Here is a 19,629-nt window from a genome sequence, read left to right as displayed (position 1 = left end):
TTCTCAAACTGTAAGTACAATAAAACAAACTGAAAGTACACTATACTACTTTAAAGTTTTTATTAAACCAAAAACAAAACTAAGCTTTTCCACCTTTACGCGGTACGGCAACCCTCAAAACACCATTTTGATCTATATCGACTGAGAACTTATCCACGTCATAGCCCAAAGGAACGGCAAACTTTCTTTCCACATCCCTGTCCATACCACCGGACCTACTAACGCGTTTTCCTTCAATTTGAATGGTCTGATGATCCAAAATGGTTATCCTGATCTGGTCAGGATCCAAGGAACTCACGTCCACTCGGATTTGGTAAAAGTCCTCATCCGTGACGTAGTTGGCGGCTAGGACGCCATCTTGAGAGGTTGTCGGTTTGATTAGCCAGCTGGGGAGCTCAAAAACGGTTTTCCACGTTTATGAGTTGATGGTCTGTGGGGCTCAGAAGGGTTAAAAGTAGCGTGACAGTGAAGCGGAGTAGCATTTTGGGTTTCTGCTGGGTAACTGTGTGTTAATTCGATGATTGGGTGCCTTGTTTTGCTAATTGATGTTTTATGTTCTAGTTGTAATTGTTTTTTTTTCGTACCAATGTTGCCAGATCTACCGTTTTTCTGTTTTTTTTTAATGTAATCTACAATTTTTAACACCATTGCCATTATGTGGGTTGTGGAACATTTTATATACTGCGCCAAATCCACATGTTTTATTTTGCAGTGTTATTTTAAGTTTGACACCGCTTTTCTACCTGACTGTACTAAATTTTGTAGTGTTTTTTTATGTTATTGAATAGGAAATTTAATGAAGATTCCAAAAATGTGCTTAAAACTGTCATTTTTTGACTCCAAGTGGGTTTTACAAACGATTTTGTCCCTGACCGTTTTTTCAAACAGTGTTTCTGACAGTTCAAGCTTTGACAAACCGTTTTTCTCCCTGACTGTCCAAATTTTGTAGTGTTTTTTTAGGTTATTGGATAGCAAATTTAATGAGGATTCCAAAAATGTGCTTAAAACTGTCATTTTCCCTCATTCCAAGTGGGTTTTACAAGCGATTTTGTCCCTGACTGTCCTTTGAAACTGTGTTTTTGGCAGTTCAAATTTTGAGACCACTTTCTCTCTGACTGTACTAAATTTTTTAGTGTTTTTTTATTTTATTGAATAGGAAATTTAATGAAGATTCCAAAAATGTGCTTAAAAACTGTAATTTTTTCACTCCAAGTAGGTTTTACAAGCGATTTTGTCCCTGACTGTCCTTTGAAACTGTGTTTTTGGCAGTTCAAATTTTGAGACCACTTTTCTCTCTGACTGTACTAAATTTTTTAGTGTTTTTTATTTTATTGAATAGGAAATTTAATGAAGATTCCAAAAATGTGCTTAAAACTGTAATTTTTTCACTCCAAGTAGGTTTTACAAGCGATTTTGTCCCTGACTGTCCTTTCAAACTGTGTTTCTGACAGTTCAAACTTAGACACCGGTTTTCCTCCCTGACTGTCCAAATTTTGTAGTGTTTTTTTAGGTTATTGGATAGCAAATTTAATGAGGATTCCAAAAATGTGCTTAAAACTGTAATTTTTTGACTCCAAGTGAGTTTTACAAGCGATTTTGTCCCGGACTGTCCTTTGAAACTGTGTTTTTGGCAGTTCAAATTTTGATACCACTTTTCTCTCTGACTGTACTAAATTTTTTAGTGTTTTTTTATGTTATTGAATAGGAAATTTTATGAGGATTCCAAAAATGTGCTTAAATCAGTAATTTTCTCACTCCAAGTGGGTTTTACACGCGATTTTCTACCTGACTCTACAAATTGTATTTTGGCAGTTCAAACTGTGACAACCACTTTTCTTCCTGACTGTACTGTTTTTTTAGATTTTGAAATTCTAGAATCACGTGATATCTGTCACTAATGTCAAAATTGGCCTAGAATCTGCAAATATCACAGTTTTCGAAACGAGACGTGTTGGAACAATGAAAATCTGGTTTTTTGAAGTACGGTTTATATGTACCGTTTTTTGACCGTTTATTCTACCGTCAATAAATATTTGACTTGGCAACACTGTTTCATACAGAGTTTGGCTAAAAAAAGTGAAACAGAGTGTAGCAATTAACAAATATATGTAGTAATTATATTTATTGTAACAACATTCATTAAATCCACTATACAACAGTAAATACGTGCGAAAATATACTATATAACGTCCGTTTACGTCACAAACCCCTTTAATATACAAACAGGGAATGTTGTGGGTATTAACTAAAAAAATAACGAATGCACACAATATCTTTTAAATTAAAACATCAACGAGAGTATATTATTTATGCAGATTGTTAGTATAACCAACTGGAACAAGTATAATTAAAAAAAAATGCTTTAGAGTAATGGACAACACCCTTTATTCGTCCAGGATGCAAGTCCTCACAATGGCCTCCGAGACAGAATAAGGATCGCAATTAGAGGCCGGTCTTCTGTCCTCCAGGTAACCTTTCTTGTCCTCGGCACAACCACGTGGAATTCGAATACTAGCGCCACGATTGGCCACACCTTAAATACAACAAAATTATGGTTTTTTCTGGTTTTCCACTTTGATGGGGACGTACCAGCGCTGAAATCGTGGATTGAGGACGTTTCGTGTTTACCGGTCAATCTTCGCTCGTTGTCCTTTCCTCCGTGAGGATCGTAGGCCTGGATGTGTCTCAGATGGTTTCTGCTCAGTTTGTCGATGGCTTTTTCGATTTCGCTGCAAAAATAATTTAGCACAATTTTGACGCCCCCTAGCGGCTAAACGGGGCAACTTAGCCGTGCCCGCTCGACGTCACGTGATAGCCCAATTCATTAACTTTCTTTTGTTATACGGTGGTTTTATACAGGGTGTTTCAAATAAGCGAGTTATGAACGATTTTCTGGAAAAGTGCCCGGAAATTTAGTCTCAGTTGGGGATTTTTTGGGCCTACTATACTAACGGCGACCATTTTGGATTTTGCTCAATCAAAGTGACTTTTTTAACTAATTTCACCTGGGGAACACAAATCTAACATCCATTTTGCTCTAACTGGCACCGTTTCGGAGATGACGTTGAAATTATGTCAATTTTGACACTTTTTAAGGCGTGGCACCCTTGCAAAATGAAATTATGCCAAATAACATTTTACGTAATTTTTGTACTATTAACCTGAAATTATTTAGGCAGTTGAAGTTAATTTTGAAAAAAAAAATTTCTAAAAAAAAAATCTGAAGGTATTAACATTGAAAATTTCTTGACAATTCTAGTTTTTTATTTTCAAGGTCAAACGATGCATGGTACCAAAAAAGTGTATAGAAGCTAAAAGTGGCACCCCATCAAGGTGCATTTGTGGTAAAAACTTCCGACCTCTAACCTGAAACGTTCCTGAGATATTGAGCAAAAACTGCAAAAAACGAGAGTCAACTTTGACGCCCTCTAGCGGCTAAACGGGGCAACTTAGTCCTGCCCACTCAACGTCACGTGATAGCCCCATTCATTAGCTTTCCTTTATTATACGGTGGTTTTATACAGGGTGTTTCAAATAAGCGAGTTATGAACGATTTTCTGGAGAAGTGTACCAAAATTTAGTCTAAAGTGGGGATTTTTAGGGGGATACTATACTAACGGCGACCATTTTACCATTTAGATTTTGCTCAATCAAAGTGACTTTTTAAATAATTTGAACCTGGGGAACACAAATCTGACATCCATTTTGCTCTAACTGGCACCGTTTCGGAGATGTCCTTGAAATGATGTCAATTTTGACACTTTAGGGCGTGGCACCCTTGCAAAATAAAATTATGCCAAATAACATTTTACGTAATTTTTGTACTATTTACCTGAAGGTATTTAAGCAGTTGAGGTTAATTTTGAAATTAAAAAAAAATCTGAAAAAATCAGTAGGTATCAACATTGAAATTTCTTGACAATTCTAGTTTTTAATTTTTCAAGGTCAAACGATGCATGGTACCAAAAAAGTGTATAGAAGCTAAAAGTTGCATCCCAACGAGGTGCATTTATGGTAAAAATTTCAAACCTCTAACTTGAAACGTTCCTGAGATATTCAGCAAAATTGCAAAAAACGAGAGTCAACTTTGACGCCCTCTAGCAACTAAACGGGGCAACTTAGCCCTGCCCACTCAACGTCACGTGATAGCCCCATTCATTAGTTTTCTTTTGTTATACCGTGATTTTATACAGGGTCTTTCAAATAAGCGAGTTATGGACGATTTTCTGGTGCACCAAAATTTCGCTCAAATTGGGAATTTCTGCTTTCGAGGAGGGTGGTCAAAGTAGGCTGCTAGAGCAAAAACAATTGAATATCGATCATTTTACATCAAGTAGGCCTAGAATTTGACGTAAATTCCAAAAATCTAGTTATAAGAGCAAATGTCCTCAAAAAAATTGATGAATTGACAACAAATACTTACAGAATTCCTCCATCTTCCCTCATTGCTTTGGTGGAGAAGTTGGTGTGAGCGCCCGCTCCGTTCCAGTCACCCTCCATGGGTTTGGGGGTCAAACGTTACGATAACCCCAAAATCTTCGGCTACTCGGTGCAGGATGTAACGGGAAATCCAAAGCTGGTCACCGATTGAAATGCCCTCGCAAGGTCCCACTTGATACTCCCACTGTAATCAGATTTAATTTATACCTTAATGGTTTGTTCCGTCAATTTGATTTTTTGGGAAAAGGGTGTCATAGAAACCCTCTACAGCTTGTTGAAGAATATATTTTTATATGCAGCTTTTTACTCTTGGCAACGTCGCATTTAATTAGTTTGTGAGTGCAAGAGAGGCAATACATGAAACAAAGATCGACATGGATTTATTGATAACGTTGACCTACAGCAAACAAGAATTATTCAATATAACACCATAACCACAGTTTAACATCAATAATTGTTTTTATTTTGTAAACTTTTTCTTTCAATCTTTCCAAGTGTTTAAATGTACTTTCTACACTTGAGCAATCATATACTACTTACCATAAATTAATTTCGCAACAGTACAAAGCAGTTTTTGCAACTTCACGTCTTACACCAAAGTGCACGGTAAATGCTCCATGTTTTCCGAATTTACCAGATTTTTCGGCACAGGCAGAAACATTTTGGATGGCGAAACTTGAGAAGTATTATTGCAACACCATTTTTTAAATTCATATTTACCACTATTTAGCATTTGATGTATGCAGCAATAAAAAATAAACAAAACCAAAAGCGCCAAAACCATAAACAGTAAAATAGGGTTAGGGTGACGTGATCGTCTTGACGCGGAATAAAATACGTATCAGCGTTGCCAAACATTGGAACTCACGAAACAACGTTGCCAAATAGTGACGAAAACTGCATGTGACGTCACAGTTTTTTTTATGCTCAATTTCTCAGTTATTATAGCTTTAAATGAAAATCGCAAAATACACGTCTGTGGTAATTCACCGAAAGCTGTTAAAAACCGTTAAATTTTTTTTTACGTTTTCCCCATTGTCGGTGAGACATGAGGTTAAAATTTCCATATCTGTATGTATGGTGAAGGCGCCGTATGTTACTAAAAAAAACGCCAAATTTAAAAAAATAGTAAATGTTGGAAAAAAACATTAATTTGATGCACATCCCGATGATAATTTTCCAACACACTTTCAAACAAAAACTTACTTGAGCAGGCATAACTTCGGCGTTTGTCCCAGAAATGTTAACTCCAGCATACAAACAAGCCCTGTAATGAGCCTCGACGATGTCTCTGGCGTAAACCTTGTTAGCCCCTACGCCACAGTAGTAGGGTCCCTGAGGGCCGGGGAAACCATTCTTAGGCCAACCTAAGGGCCTTAAATCCATATCCAAAAGGGTGTACTCTTGTTCGATACCAAACCAGGGTTGGGTGTCTTTGGCCGCATCCATGGCTTGCACACAAGTGTGCCTAGAAATAACCATTCCACACTATTCAACCAATTTTTTAGGGAAAAAAAATAACCTTTTGTTGGTTTCCGTGGGTTTTTTGTTGTACTTGTAAGTGTCGCATAGGACCAGTTTGTTGTTGCCCCCGGTAAAAGGGTCGGCATAAATGGCCACTGGGTAAAGATATGTGTCCGAGTTGGAGCCCTCGGCTTGGTACGTGGAACTTCCATCGTAGTTCCAAATTGGGAGTTCTAAAAGTGGAAAAACTGCACTTCAAATGTATACAGGTGTGGTAAATCCAAAAGCGACCATAGGAAAACCGTGTAACGGACAGAGAAACGTAGGTAATTGCATGCGCGGGAGTAAGACAGAAAACGAAAAAAATATCAAGTAGGCCATATTTTCAGCGCGCTGTTGCCAATAATAATTTTGTCGACAGGGTGGATTTTGGCAATAGCGCGCTAAAAATATGGCCTACTTGATATTTTTTCGTTTTCTGTCTTTCTCCCGCGCATGCAATTACCTACGTTTCTCTGTCAGTTACACGGTTTTCCTATGGTCGCTTTTGGATTTACCACACCTGTATAATACTTAATATAGTCTCTGTTTTGTTACGGTTAATTGAGAAGGTAAACGTTGTCAAGGCAAACATACACGAATTACATAATAAAGCTGATAATGTCGCTAAACGTGTTGATAAAACGTTTATACCACGCCAAAATGTCAATACGTGATACATTTACAAATTCAGTTAGCATATTACAGTAACAGTGAGTACATATTAAATAAAAGGATTTCCATTGCACTGTTGCTGGTCTGAATCTGGTGAAATGTAGCTTACAGTGTCCACTTTGCAACTGTGACCTTAAAATTATGCAAAATCTTCTGTATTGTACAGGATGTGTACTAATCCAAGACCATCCTACTTTGGAACACTCTGTTTGGTGAAAACTTTATCTGAGCTCCTTCAGACTTGTAGGGTTGGATTAACAATGCTCTTTAAAGTATTTTTGTATTCTAGCACTTTTTTCGTAACTCTACTTGTTTCTGAGATACTGAATTAAAAATAGTTTAGTGTCAAAAGTGATTTTTTCTTTAAAAAATGATGTCAAAATTTCAAATCACTATATCTCGCTTAGTTTTGGGTCTACGACAACCATCAACCACTCAAAATGTAGCTTACAGTGTCCACTTTGCAACTGTGACCTTAAAATTATGTAAAATATTCTGTGTTGTACAGGATGTGTACAAATCCAAGACCATCCTACTTTGGGACAATCTATGCTATATTGATGGAAACTTGATGTCAAATCACTATATCCCGCTTAGTTTTTGGTCTACGAGAACCATAAACCACTCAAAATGTAGCATTTTCATAATAAATCATAATAATAATACATATAAAGACTACAATACTCTAATTTTGCGCTACTAGGCAACTCTATTAACATAGAAGTGTATTGCTAGTTGCCTAAATGTCAGTTGGTAAAATAACACAATCTCTCCCAGTGGGTAATATAATTTGTGATTGGTCAAAAAAAGTTGAAAAAACACAGTTTTTGGCACACAAGTCACTTACAACATTCATCTTTGTCTAGAGCATTGACTTGCAAGTAGTTCTCTCTTGTTATCAAGTATGATTTTGAAATTTCTATACCACACGTGTTTTATCTTATTTTTAAAATGTATTGCTGTTAAAATATAACAGATTATCAAAAGTAATAACACATTTTCTTAACAAACGCAGCTTGCGTAGTTGGGTCTCTCATTTCAACGACCCGTACGAATTTTGTAATAATTATAGAAAGTTGTTTTTTTACTGTAACAGATTAGTGATAAATCAATCAATTTAAAAGATCACCGAGTTCATCAACCGATTGACTAATCAAATTAAACGGAGAAAATACCTTCTGGCTTATTAGGCACAAAATCCAGAGTCCTGGTTTTGCCTCTCAAATTCTCTCCACTACCATCGATCCAGATATAGGTGGCCTGGACCTTTCCATCGGGAATTGGCAGGCTCATGTACCGTTGCAACACTGTCTTGTTCAACACCGCGTTCGGTGAATGTTCCAGAGTTAAATTGGGCATTGTCGATCTAAAAATCAACTAATTAGACAACTTGACCGTCTCAAAGCTAAAACAACACTACTGATCAACAGCAATCGAGTACGCAGTTATTTTCAATATTTATGTAAATAAACTCGTTAATTTATTGATAAAATGTTTACCAACTAACTATTGTTGTTATCTATGCTAAAACACACACAAATTACGGGAAAATGGCGTTTTAAGTTTTATTTTGTTGGTATGTAGGAAACACTCTGTATACACGTCACCAATTAAACGGTTTCACTTTCCTTATTAAAGCTCAATTAATACCAGTTTATAAGAGTTGATTCAACAGTGTTGCCACAATTGGCAACCCATTGAAACTGGATTAAGAGTACTTCAGGTGTTGTTCACCTTTGAATTGTTTCGACTACTTGTTGCATATACACAGTCACCAAACAGAGCAGTATTGATATTTTTATTGGTTTTTATGACAGTTGGATCTTGACCAATCACCAGCTACAATTTACACAAATACTCATTAAGTCCATCCAAACCCAAACCATCGTAATTCGATTACTGAAAATAACTAAACTGGTCTGATAAGAGTTATTACAAGCAAACTAATTAAGTGAATGGATTGGATAAGTTGTAAAGCACAAAAAGGGGAATTAATCCATTTCCTGATAGCATCAAAGTGGAGTGTATAGCATGTAAAACTCGATACTACAATAAGTTGGGAAATTTGCGGTAAACATGAACCAATGTACGTTACAAACTGTCAGTATAATCACTGGAATTACATCGGAAAACCCTTAAAATTTGACAGTAATAAAAAGATTATATTTAAGCAGTGATTTGTTATGAAACGATAACGATTTTATGGTTTATTTTTAAGCATTTGAGGATTAATACAAATGAAATTCCACCCTAGCAACTAAATTAGGACGAGTTTGGATTGTCCGATCTGTCAGGTCACCACGTGATCAGGAATGTAAAATTTCCGGAAAATTAAATTAATGGTAATTTTCCGAACAAATTGGAAAATCTAAAAATTCAAAAGCACAAAACGAGAGTCAACTTTGACCCCCTCTAGCGGCTAAACGGGGCAACTTAGCCGTGCCCGCTCAACGTCACGTGATAGCCCCATTCATTAGCTTTCTTTCATTGTACGGTGGTTTTATACAGGGTGTTTCAAATAAACGAGTTATGGACGATTTTCTGGAATAGTGCATGAAAATTTAATCTAAATTAGGGATTTTTTGGGCCTACTATACTAATGGCGACCATTTTGGATTTTCCTCAGTCAAAGTGATTTTTTTAACTAATTTGAATCTGGGGAACACAAATCTGACGTCCATTTTGCTCTAACTGGCACCGTTTCGGAGATGACCCTGAAATTATGTCAATTTTGACACTTTAGGGCGTGGCACCCTTGCCAAATGACACTTTACGTCATTTTTGTACTATTTACCTGAAGGTATTTAAGCAGTTGAGGTTAATTTTGAAATTAAAAAAAAAAACTCTGAAAAAAATTAGAAGGTATGACACTTAAAAATTCTTGACAATTCTAGTATTTAATTTTTCAAGGTCAAACGGTGCATGGTACCAAAAAAGTGTATAGAAAGTAAAAGTTGCAACCCATCGAGGTGCATTTGTGGTAACAATTTCAGACCTCTAACCTGAAACGTTCCGGAGATATTGAGCAAAAACTGCAAAAAACGAGAATCAACTTTGACGCTCTCTAGCGACTAAACGGGGCAACTTAGCCGTGCCCGCTCAACGTCACGTGATAACCCCATTCATTAGCTTTCTTTCATTGTACGGTGGTTTTATACAGGGTGTTTCAAATAAGCGAGTTATGGACGATTTTCTGGAATAGTGCACGGACTTTTTATCTAAATTAGGGATTTTTTAGGCCTACTATACTAACGGCGACCATTTTGGATTTTCTTCAATCAAAGTGATTTTTTTTAACTAATTTGAACCTGGGGAACACAAATCTGACGTCCATTTTGCTCTAACTGGCACCGTTTTGGAGATGACCTTGAAATTATGTCAATTTTGACACTTTAGGGCGTGGCACCCTTGCAAAATGACATTTTGACAAATGACACTTTACGTCATTTTTGTACTATTTACCTGAAGGTATTTAAGCATTTGAGGTTAATTTTGAAAATAAAAAAAAAAATTTTAAAAAATCAGAAGGTATGACACTTGAAAATTCTTGACAATTCTAGTTTTTAATTTTTCAAGGTCAAACGGTGCATGGTACCAAAAAAGTGTATAGAAGGTAAAAGTTGCAACCCATCGAGGTGCATTTGTGGTAACAATTTCAGACCTCTAACCTAAAACATTCCGGAGATATTGAGCAAAAACTGCAAAAAACGAGAGTCAACTTTGACCCCCTCTAGCGGCTAAACGGGGCAACTTAACCGTGCCCGCTCGACGTCACGTGATAGCCTCGTTCATTAGCTTTCTTTCATTGTACGGTGGTTTTATACAGGGTGTTTCAAATAAGCGAGTTATGGACGATTTTCTGGAAAAGTGCACCAAAATTTCGCTCAAATGGAGAATTTCTGCTTTCGAGGAGGGTGGTCACAGTAGGCTGCTAGATCAAAAACAATTGAATATCGATACAAACATTTTACATCAAGTAGGCCTAGAATTTGACGTAGATTTCAAAAATCGAAAAATTATAAGTTTGGTTTGTTGCTCAAATTTGGGACACCCTGTATACTGATGGATTCTCTAGGAATAAAGTATATGCAAATATATACAAGATTCATATTTAGTATTTTTTTATAAAATGAAAATTAAACAAGTTACAAGGATGTTAAAAATTCATTGAATTACCCTGTAAACTACTCCATTGTCTTGTCAATAACTCGGTTATTTTAACAGTTATAGGGTGGTTCAATATACCAATTTGTAGCCCTTGAAATTCTCTTTTGACCACCCTGTATAGAGTTTTTACCTAAAACGTCGAATAACTGAGTTATTTACTGTTAAAACTGAGTTGTTTTGATTTTGACAGTTTTTACTGTGACAGCCCATAACTCTGTTATTTTGACAGTTACAGGGTGGATCAAAGGTTGGTTACAATCAGTTTAAAGATAACAAACTCGACCTTGTATTATTAATCATTCACCTGGCGCATGAGATTCTTTTAATTTTAAATTTGTGGGAGTCAAAAAAACTGGCACAGACCCAGACAATTAGTTTTCCTGGTACTAAGTAGTGGGAAGGTCAATGTCAAGACGTAGACAACCAGTTATACACAAAGAAAATCCACTTAAAACCGGTTAAGGTACTAATCAATGTATTAGCATTATTAGTGTAGATTTGATAAATGACTTAGCAGTAGGGTGAAGGTAAATTCGCCCAAATTTGCTCTCTATTAGTTTGGCTGATATAAACCTTGGAAGAGTTGACAATGTCCTTCCAATCATTTATCAAGGTGACTCTCTGTTACTGTAATTCCCCTTGTACAATCTTAAATCAGAAAATTGCTCTTAAGTTAAACAGTTCAGGTATAGAATATAAACCAATTAAAGTTAACAGAGTAAACAAAGTAATTAGAACAAACAAAGGAAATCATCAATGTCACAAAACGGTTTCCTATTTAATTTTAATAACAAACAATTTACACTGCTCCAATTGGGATTGTAACTGGTATACAGAGTGTCACACTGTCCAATTATTATTAATGGGCCTATTGACTTCTGATGTCAGGTATTAAAATGTGTTATTAATAGAAAACATTGTTGGCAAATTGCAAACTTCCTTAAAATAGACAGTGTATCGCGGTGCTTTGTGGGATTTATATAAAAAAATCTTCCACAAGTAGATTTGCTATCAAAATAAGCGATTTCAACACAAATGAGTTTGTTTCTTGGCAGTCAAGTTAATTCTGGTAGTAGAGGTTTAACACAATCCTTCTTTATATGGTATACTACATAATTAATGTTGGTAACAGATTTTTGCAAAACGAACACAACTCTCTTACCTTAGTAATCAGCTGATTGCTTCACTGTATATACATAGAGAACAGCATATAAACACAGAGTATACAAGTCAGGGACGCTGCTTTGTGTTTTATATTTTATGTAGGAAATTCACGCGCACGCCTATAGCTTCAGGGGGAATTAATTCCTGGGTTTTTTAGTCCGGGTTCCTGTGAAGTTTTATATTACCAATTTTGGCTCATCCATTTGTACGTGACATACCTAATCGGTTTCTTCCTGATAATTTGGAAAAATACACCACACTATAGATGTTGCTTGTAAAATTTACGTAAAGCTTGTTAGGATTTTGCAAATTAGACATTGTTAAGGATACTTTCCAGTTTTTTTGAGATAAATTTTCAAAAAAAAACAAAACCACTAACCTAACCTAAAATTTGTTTGAGTTTGACATTGACAGATTGACACAACGTAGTGGACCTATGTTCACTTCACACACACGCCATGCGCCATATTAAATTTTAAAATGTCAAAAAAAATAGTTTTTTTTACTACTTTTGCAAATTCTAACGTTTTCTGCTTATTCTAGTTAATCTACAATTGGTGTTTGTTGATTTGTGTAAAATTTAATCTCAGATTGGTATAATATAACAACAGTGATCACGTGACTCATTGTTATATGACGTCACGGTGGGTGCCCACTATTTTTTTTTTACAGTAATTGGATCACAAACTCAAGGTCCTTATACAGATTTGCGTGTGTTAAATTGATTTTTCCTTATAAAAGTTTCATTAAAAAATTATCTCAAATTGTAGCGGGTCTTCCTTTGTGGACACGCAAACCTAACCTACAACAAATTTGTCAAAATTAGCTGCACGTAGTAAAAAATCGTTTTAATGTATGTGTTTTATTAACAAATTAACATTACAAAGGTCTAGTCAAATGTACTAAATCATAAAAGTTGCCGCCGCTCAAAAAATACAGTTCATCGTCTTGTCCAGGATATGGTTGGATCCATCGTCGTTCCCGGTAATAATCCATAATGCTGCGATGTTCTTTCCTTGTCAGGCTTTTAACCTCAATGGGTACAAAAGGATCTAAATGTTCAAAACCCTCTTTCCCTAACAAATACCTGGGATAGTGGGAAATCTGATCTTCTTGTTTCAAAACCAGTTCATCCACTGTAAGCACAACAGCGGCGTTTTTCCAATCAAATTTACTCAAACTAAGAAATCCTTGAGTCACAGTCACTTTGTTGGGAGGGATTACTCGCTTGTGTTCCGCAAAAACTCGAGTGTTTGGGTAAAACAATGCATTGAAACCATCCACAGCAACTAAAGTCTTACACACACCTTGTTCGGTGTGTGATTTAATTTCCTGACATAAATAATTAACACAACTAGATGCGAATCGGATGCGACTAATGCCGTGTTCGATCAGCTCTAACCAACCGGCCCCTTTGGGGGTGGTTTCGCGTTTAGTCCAGTTAATATCCTCTGACACTTTAAAATCAGGATTTTTCAACAGTTCAGCATTTTGCACTTTAAAATGCAGCAGCCAGGTGGCAGCATCGATGTTTAAATCAAAGAAGCCCTCTTGATTTTCCGAGTTGCTGACGTCTTTAGGGCGACGCATCCAGTTTCCAAGCCAAGGCAGGTGCACGATTAGAAACTTACTTTTGTGGGCGTAATGCAGGACGTGAGCCAAAGACAGGGACTTTCCAGTGCCCTTTTTACCAAACAACACAAACCTAACGGGGGGTTTGCTGTAATCCAAGTTGTTTAAACAGTTGATAATGTCCAATGCAGGCTCCCTAACCATGATACAAGTCTCATTGAATGTTTTGGTGCCGGTTTCGTACGTTTTGGTAAACCTCCATGCTGGAAAAGGATACTTTTCTCCTTAGGGGGAATCGTGTAAAGCTGTCCTAAATGGTCGATAGTGTGCTTGGTTGGGTCGGATTCTAAACTGCGAAAAGACTGCAACCGTTCTTCAGGCAAAGTTGCTGCTGATGATGCCAGTCTTACAGGACCAACTCTTTTAAAAAACAAATCTGCGGTTGCTTTTAACATTTTGATTGTGGGAAACGCTTTATAAGTCCATTTATTGTACTTTAAGTTTATTTATAACAATAATTATGAAATGGAGTTTAAGGTTAGGTTTGTAATGTGTGGTTATGTTGTCATGTGTTCTTTGTCGTCTTACCTACAGTGCAAGAAGCAGAGTTTCAGGGAAAAAATGTTATAATAAGGGAATTTGACACGGTCTTTAAGTAATTTTGACCTTTAAAGGTTATTTACAGTTACAGGATGAAAACTGTCTAAAATGCACTCAACTGCTTTGGCCGCATTCGTTTTTAGGCGCCATGGCCAGAACTAATGTGACGTCAGAATGATGTAATTTGACAATTGGTCGAATTATAGTTCTGCCAAATTACGTCATCGTGACGTTGAATACGCTCTGGTTCGCTCAGAGAGCTTGAAAGTAACTCCATCAAGAATCTTGACACGTGGTGAATGCGTTGATCACGCATTTCTTAGCTTCTAACTTAAAAACTGAATTTGTAATAAAGTTTGTATTAAAATTGTAAACTTTGTTTATCAAATGTCATCGTTACCATAGTGTGACTTCAACAGAACGTAGTTTCGTTATTTGAGGTGAGTTAGTGAGTTTTGTTGAATAACCAGGAAATAATTTCATTACCAACGCAGAAATCTTGACACATGGTGAATGCGTAGATCACGCATTTCTTAGCTTCTAGCTTAAAAACTGAATTTGTAATAAAGTTTGCATTAAAATTGTAAACTTTGTTTATCAAATGTCATCGTGACCATAGTGTGGCTTGAACAGAACGTAGTTTCGTTATTTGAGGTGAGTTAGTGAGTTTTGTTGAATAACCAGGAAATAATTTCATTACCAACGCAGAAATCTTGACACATGGTGAATGCACTGAATACCCATTTTCTAGAATCATAACTGGTAATGAACCGAAAGAAATGAACAACCTAAGTTACCTACATTGACCCATTCATGGTAAAAACAATTAAACAACGTGTCTGTCAGCATAAATTATAATAATAATCTTAAGTAAAAACAGCATCAATTAATCATAAAAACTGTCTAGAAACACTGAAAATATCACAAAAAGTTGCCCTAAAAATTAGTTCCTATCAAAATAAACTGAGTGTATGTAATACTCGTGTTAGTTAAACAAAAAAAGTATAAATTCTCATCAGGCATTTAACAAATCACATCGTAACAGCCGCATCAGCGTAATTTTGTTTGAAACAGTCGAGCGTCCCAGACTTAACAGCACAAATAAAATCAATAATTATCAGTTAAATCAACATTCCGCCCTAAAACGGGCGGACTTGGCGTGGAACCTCTGAAAAACACCATCACGGTGGTTTTCCTGCTCTAACTTTCGCTGCTGAACGCTTTGGCAATGGCGGAAATACTCTCGTAGCTGCCCGTCACCATTCCCACCACTCCGATCAAGATAATGCAGCTATTTTTCACTGTAGCAACGGTGGTAAGCTGTCCGAATGACGTGGAACTGACCATGTCCAGAATAGGGGGAAGATTAGCGCTAGGGCGGCGCTGCTCACCGCTCCCACTAACGAAATGAATAGTCCTAGAAATGGAATGGCTTCTGCGAGTACAACTGAAATGTGGTTAAACTTGAATAATTTGCTAGTTAATCAGTGATGAGACATACAAGTTAGGAGAACCAAAAATGATCGGAAAGTCAGTTCGGCAAAGACTGGATACTTGACGTTGGGCCCTAAGAACGCCAAAATGTTGGGCCATATAATGTCAACGGCGATGTAAAACTGCAGGGCGTAGGTTAGCAAGATCCCGCAGGGGATGATCACCTTTACTGACTGCGCCAACCTGGTTTTACGAGAAAATGAGAAAGAGTGCGACTAAAGTGATGCCAGTATAACGTACACTTCGTGTTGGGGCAAGTTCAGAGTCACGCTACCCTTAATATCATCCCCGTATTTCAGATAAGCCAAACATCCAACCACTAAATACATCACAGTCACAATCACCATTCCTACGTTCAGTACCCCTACAGCTTTCGTAAACTTTCTCGGTTGTTTCATCTCGTTTTGTAGTGGTAGCACCTGGGGGGAAAACCACAAAATCAGTACTCTAGGTCTGTTTGCAGAGGGTGGTTTCCAACTCAGAAACAATAGTAAATGTCTATAGTTTCATTGGTTGTATTCTCACGTGACTATGACTTGTGGCCAATGTATGTAACTATACAGAGTGGTTGAGTTTCAAGTGTCAATTTGATACACCATTTGATAGCTAATCAAAAAATAAGTTGACTTGCATTGTGTCATTTTTCTGAAAAAGGTTTCCTAAGGAAGATACAGTCCTCCAAATTTCAATTTAAAAAATCGTTTTATATTTTAAAACTGAACATTCCAAAACTTGTGAAAGTCCAAATTTGTACTGAATAGTCTAAAAACTTTTTTACTACTAGGAATGGTCTTATGATTCGCTTTCTCAGACTGCCATCCTGGTTGAGTGTCTGAAACTGGCATTCGAGAACTAAAAAAAGTCCGGAAATCAAGACAAAGATTGTATTGTGCATGAAACTCATTTTTTACTACTAAAAATAATATAAAAGTTGACTTTTAATGCTAGAACTGACTTTACTAGGACTAAAGAGAGTCCAAAAGTATATTTTCAAGACTTTAATTGGTGTACAACTGAATTTTCTGGATTGGACAACAAGTCTAGAAGTAAATTAAATTTTCGGACTATTTTATTTCTAAAAATTAGTTCTCAAGACTATTATTGTAGCATTTGGTACCAAAATTTTTTACTTTTATTACTGAAGAAACTTGACTTTTGGAAATAGTCTTAAACTCGATTTTTCAGTCTTAAAAAGCACTAAAAACAGTCTGATTTTGTTAGAGATGCTACAATTTATTGCACCTATGAGTGTAGAAGTCAATTTAATAGTGAAGAAGCTTGAAATAACATTTTCAAGATTAAGAAATACCCGAATCTTTAGCACTGAGGTCTCTAGAAGTCGATTTAATAGTGACAAAGCTTGGAAATGCCATTTCAAGCTTTGCCAAATGCCAAGTCTATGAAGAATGTAAAAATTGTTTTTTAAGTTTGCTATGTCAATAACTTGTGAGTTGAAACTCGATTTTCCAAGCTGAAAGCAGTTTTGAAGCACTAAAATTAGTCCAGAATTCGAAGAAAATGAAAAGCAAACTAAAAAGCACGAAAAGTTCGTTTCAAGACAATTTTCATGAATCTAATGTCAATGTCCTGCATCTAAGACTATTTTCAAGACTAAAATATTGAAATTTGTCTTCAAATTATAAAAACTTACTTCAAATGCAAATTTTAAGCTTCTGATGTCACTTTTCATTAGTTTAGTCACTTTTTCTGGTTCAAGTCAATTTTTAAGGTTTAAATGTATGAATTTGTAGTAACAAATTCTTGAAAAAGTAGTTTTTATGTCTACAAGTCAATTTTTAGTATTAAAGTCTCTCGATTTGCATGAAAACTGGTTACAAACACAATTTTTAAGCTTCTGAAATTTTTATCTTTTCTAATTCAATTTTCAAAACTAAAGTCTTTTCAGTTTGTCTGGAAACTATGAAAACTGGCTACAATAATATTTTTTAAACTTCTTAAGTGAATTTTCCGTTTCCAAGACAATTTTTAAGTTGGGTTGGGTTAGTTTTGGGTCTTTGACCGTAATAACGTGTAATAAAGTGCTTGTTCCAAATTTGATCAATATTGCTCCAACGGTCTGACAGTTATGACAAAAAAACCGATTTTTTAAACAGAAATTAAAAGGACTGTATTTTCCTTAGGAAGCACTTTTCAGGATAGTGACATAATGAATGTCAACTTATTTTTTAATTGGCTATGACATTTAAAACTGGACCACCCTGTATTGCTCTGATTACTAGTTAGAGATTTCCTCTGCGAACAGACCTATTGACGTACTGTTAGTGTTATACCAGGTGTCCAAGAGCACCCTGGACATAGGAGATTAATATGGGAAATCAGTTTTTATGTTTTTGCGCCTGTCCGATTCATTTTAATCCAAAAAAGCTGTAATTCTTTCAATACCGAAAATTTTCGTGCACTTTTTCCAAAAATTTTCTATAACTTGCTTACTTGACAGTTGACGTCCAAAAGTGATTGAAGTGAAAAGATAGCTCAGATCGTAAGCTTTCCAAAAATGTGCTCATTTAAGTCAATCGGTTGCACCGTTCGGCCCCTAGAGGGCATCAAAGTTCACAAACCTTCAAAGTGATTTGACTCACTTTTGCTTTAACCTAAAATAATTCGGTTATTTGAACAGTTACGACAAAAGGTCACTGAAGGTAAAATATAGTCCAGACCAAAGGCTTTTCTAGGGTGTATTCAGAAAAGGTCACTGGTGTGATAGTTTGACCGCTAGAGGGCGTCAAAGTTCTATTGGACAATTTTTGCTTTTTACACAGTTTTTGAGCTATTAACCGGAAAGTAAAAATTGTTTTTTACTTTTTTGGGACACCCTGTACTCAGCCGGTAATCTAAGACACCCTGACATCCATTTTGCCCCAACTGTAACGGTTTTGGGGATGACCTGGAAATTATGTCAATTTTGACGGTTTTCAGGCACCCTTAAAAAATTACATTTTTACAAATGACACTTAACGTAATTTTTGTATCATTAACCTGAAGGAATTTAAGCAGTGGAAGTTTATTTTAAAAATTCAAAATTTTTCTCTAAATAAATTCATAGGCTAATTTGTTGACAATTTTTGTTTTTAATTTTTCAAAGACAAACGGTGCCTGGTACCAAAAAAGAGCATTAAAGGTAAAAGTTGTATTCCCTTAAGGTACGTTTGTGGTAAAAATTTCAGACCTCTAACTTGAAGCGTTCCTGAGATATTTAGCAAAAACTACAAAAAAGCAAGGTCAACTTTGACGCCCTCTAGCGGCCGAACCGAGATAATTAGCCGTGTTCGCTCAACGTCACGTGAAAGTACCATTCATTGGCTTTCTTTTGTTATACGGCTCGTATATACAGGATGGTTCAAATAAGCGAGTTATTCACGATTTTCCGGATAAGTGCACCAAAATTTTCCTCAAATTAGGAATTTCTGCTCGATTTGAGGGGCGGCCAATCAAGACTGCTAGAGCAAAAACATTTGAAGATCGATACAGACATTTTACATCAAGTTGGCCTAGAATTTGACGTAGATTCTAAAAATCAAATAGAAATAGGGTCATCCTCGATTTTAGGACACCCTGTATGTATAATTTTTTTCTCAAAAAATTCGCGTGGCCGGGCATTTTTCTGAAGGGCCGCTTTGCGCAGAGCGTTTTTGACGTCACGATGACGTAATTTGGCAAAAGCACCACTTGTCCAACTGTCAAATTACGTCATTGTGACGTCAAAAACGCTCTGCTCGCTCCATAGAGCTTGAAAACGAATGCAGCCAGATATTTTTCTGTACTTTAACCGAATTACTTTATGGACACACTGTATAGCAAAAGCAACCAAGCTTTGACACCTAAAATGTGAATGGTTTACCCAAAAACACGTTGACAGATTTTTTTCATGTTTTTTTTCCTCTTTTTGTGCTGAATTTAGTTTTTTGTGCTTATTTGCTATTAATTTACAATTGCAGTAGCTATACTGAGATATTGAAGGCTTCTGAGAGACAAAAACATACCAATTATCTATTG

The 19,629-nt window shown here is 36.2% G+C and overlaps 4 protein-coding genes across 4 annotated transcripts in view; all 4 read right to left on the bottom strand.

Moving 5' to 3' along the window:
• Nucleotides 1-79: 79 nt before the first annotated feature.
• Nucleotides 80-482, bottom strand: LOC145737298 (heat shock protein 23-like). Its single transcript, XM_081991932.1, has 2 exons — nt 404-482; nt 80-357 (listed from the first exon to the last, which is right to left on the bottom strand). Exons 1-2 carry the CDS (start codon nt 480-482, stop codon nt 80-82), a joined length of 357 nt encoding a protein of 118 aa, XP_081848058.1.
• A 1,623-nt stretch (nt 483-2,105) lies between these two features.
• LOC145736925 (glutamine synthetase 2 cytoplasmic-like) lies at nt 2,106-12,109 on the bottom strand. Its single transcript, XM_081991467.1, is given in 8 exon segments — nt 2,106-2,533; nt 2,590-2,729; nt 4,424-4,509; nt 4,511-4,624; nt 5,647-5,908; nt 5,963-6,137; nt 7,794-7,984; nt 11,948-12,109. Coding segments are annotated over 7 exon segments (1,110 nt in total). The 5' UTR covers nt 7,978-7,984; nt 11,948-12,109; the 3' UTR covers nt 2,106-2,384.
• A 686-nt stretch (nt 12,110-12,795) lies between these two features.
• Nucleotides 12,796-14,089, bottom strand: mRpS29 (mitochondrial ribosomal protein S29). Its single transcript, XM_081991466.1, is given in 2 exon segments — nt 12,796-13,766; nt 13,769-14,089. Coding segments are annotated over 2 exon segments (1,146 nt in total). The 5' UTR covers nt 13,977-14,089; the 3' UTR covers nt 12,796-12,828.
• Nucleotides 14,090-14,959: 870 nt separating this feature from the next.
• The window catches only part of LOC145736919 (proton-coupled amino acid transporter 2-like), a 17,324-nt gene continuing 12,654 nt past the window's right edge, over nt 14,960-19,629 (bottom strand). Inside the window, 4 exon segments of the mRNA XM_081991451.1 lie at nt 14,960-15,479; nt 15,482-15,568; nt 15,623-15,798; nt 15,856-16,034. Coding sequence (XP_081847577.1) covers nt 15,322-15,479; nt 15,482-15,568; nt 15,623-15,798; nt 15,856-16,034 — 600 coding nt within the window. The 3' untranslated portion in view covers nt 14,960-15,321.

This window comes from Ips typographus, linkage group LG13 (assembly GCF_016097725.1).
Source record: "Ips typographus isolate SLU linkage group LG13, UJ_Ityp_2.0, whole genome shotgun sequence".
Lineage (NCBI taxonomy): Eukaryota > Metazoa > Arthropoda > Insecta > Coleoptera > Curculionidae > Ips > Ips typographus.
Note: the sequence above shows the minus strand (reverse complement) of the source record. Positions and strands in the feature narration are given on the sequence as shown.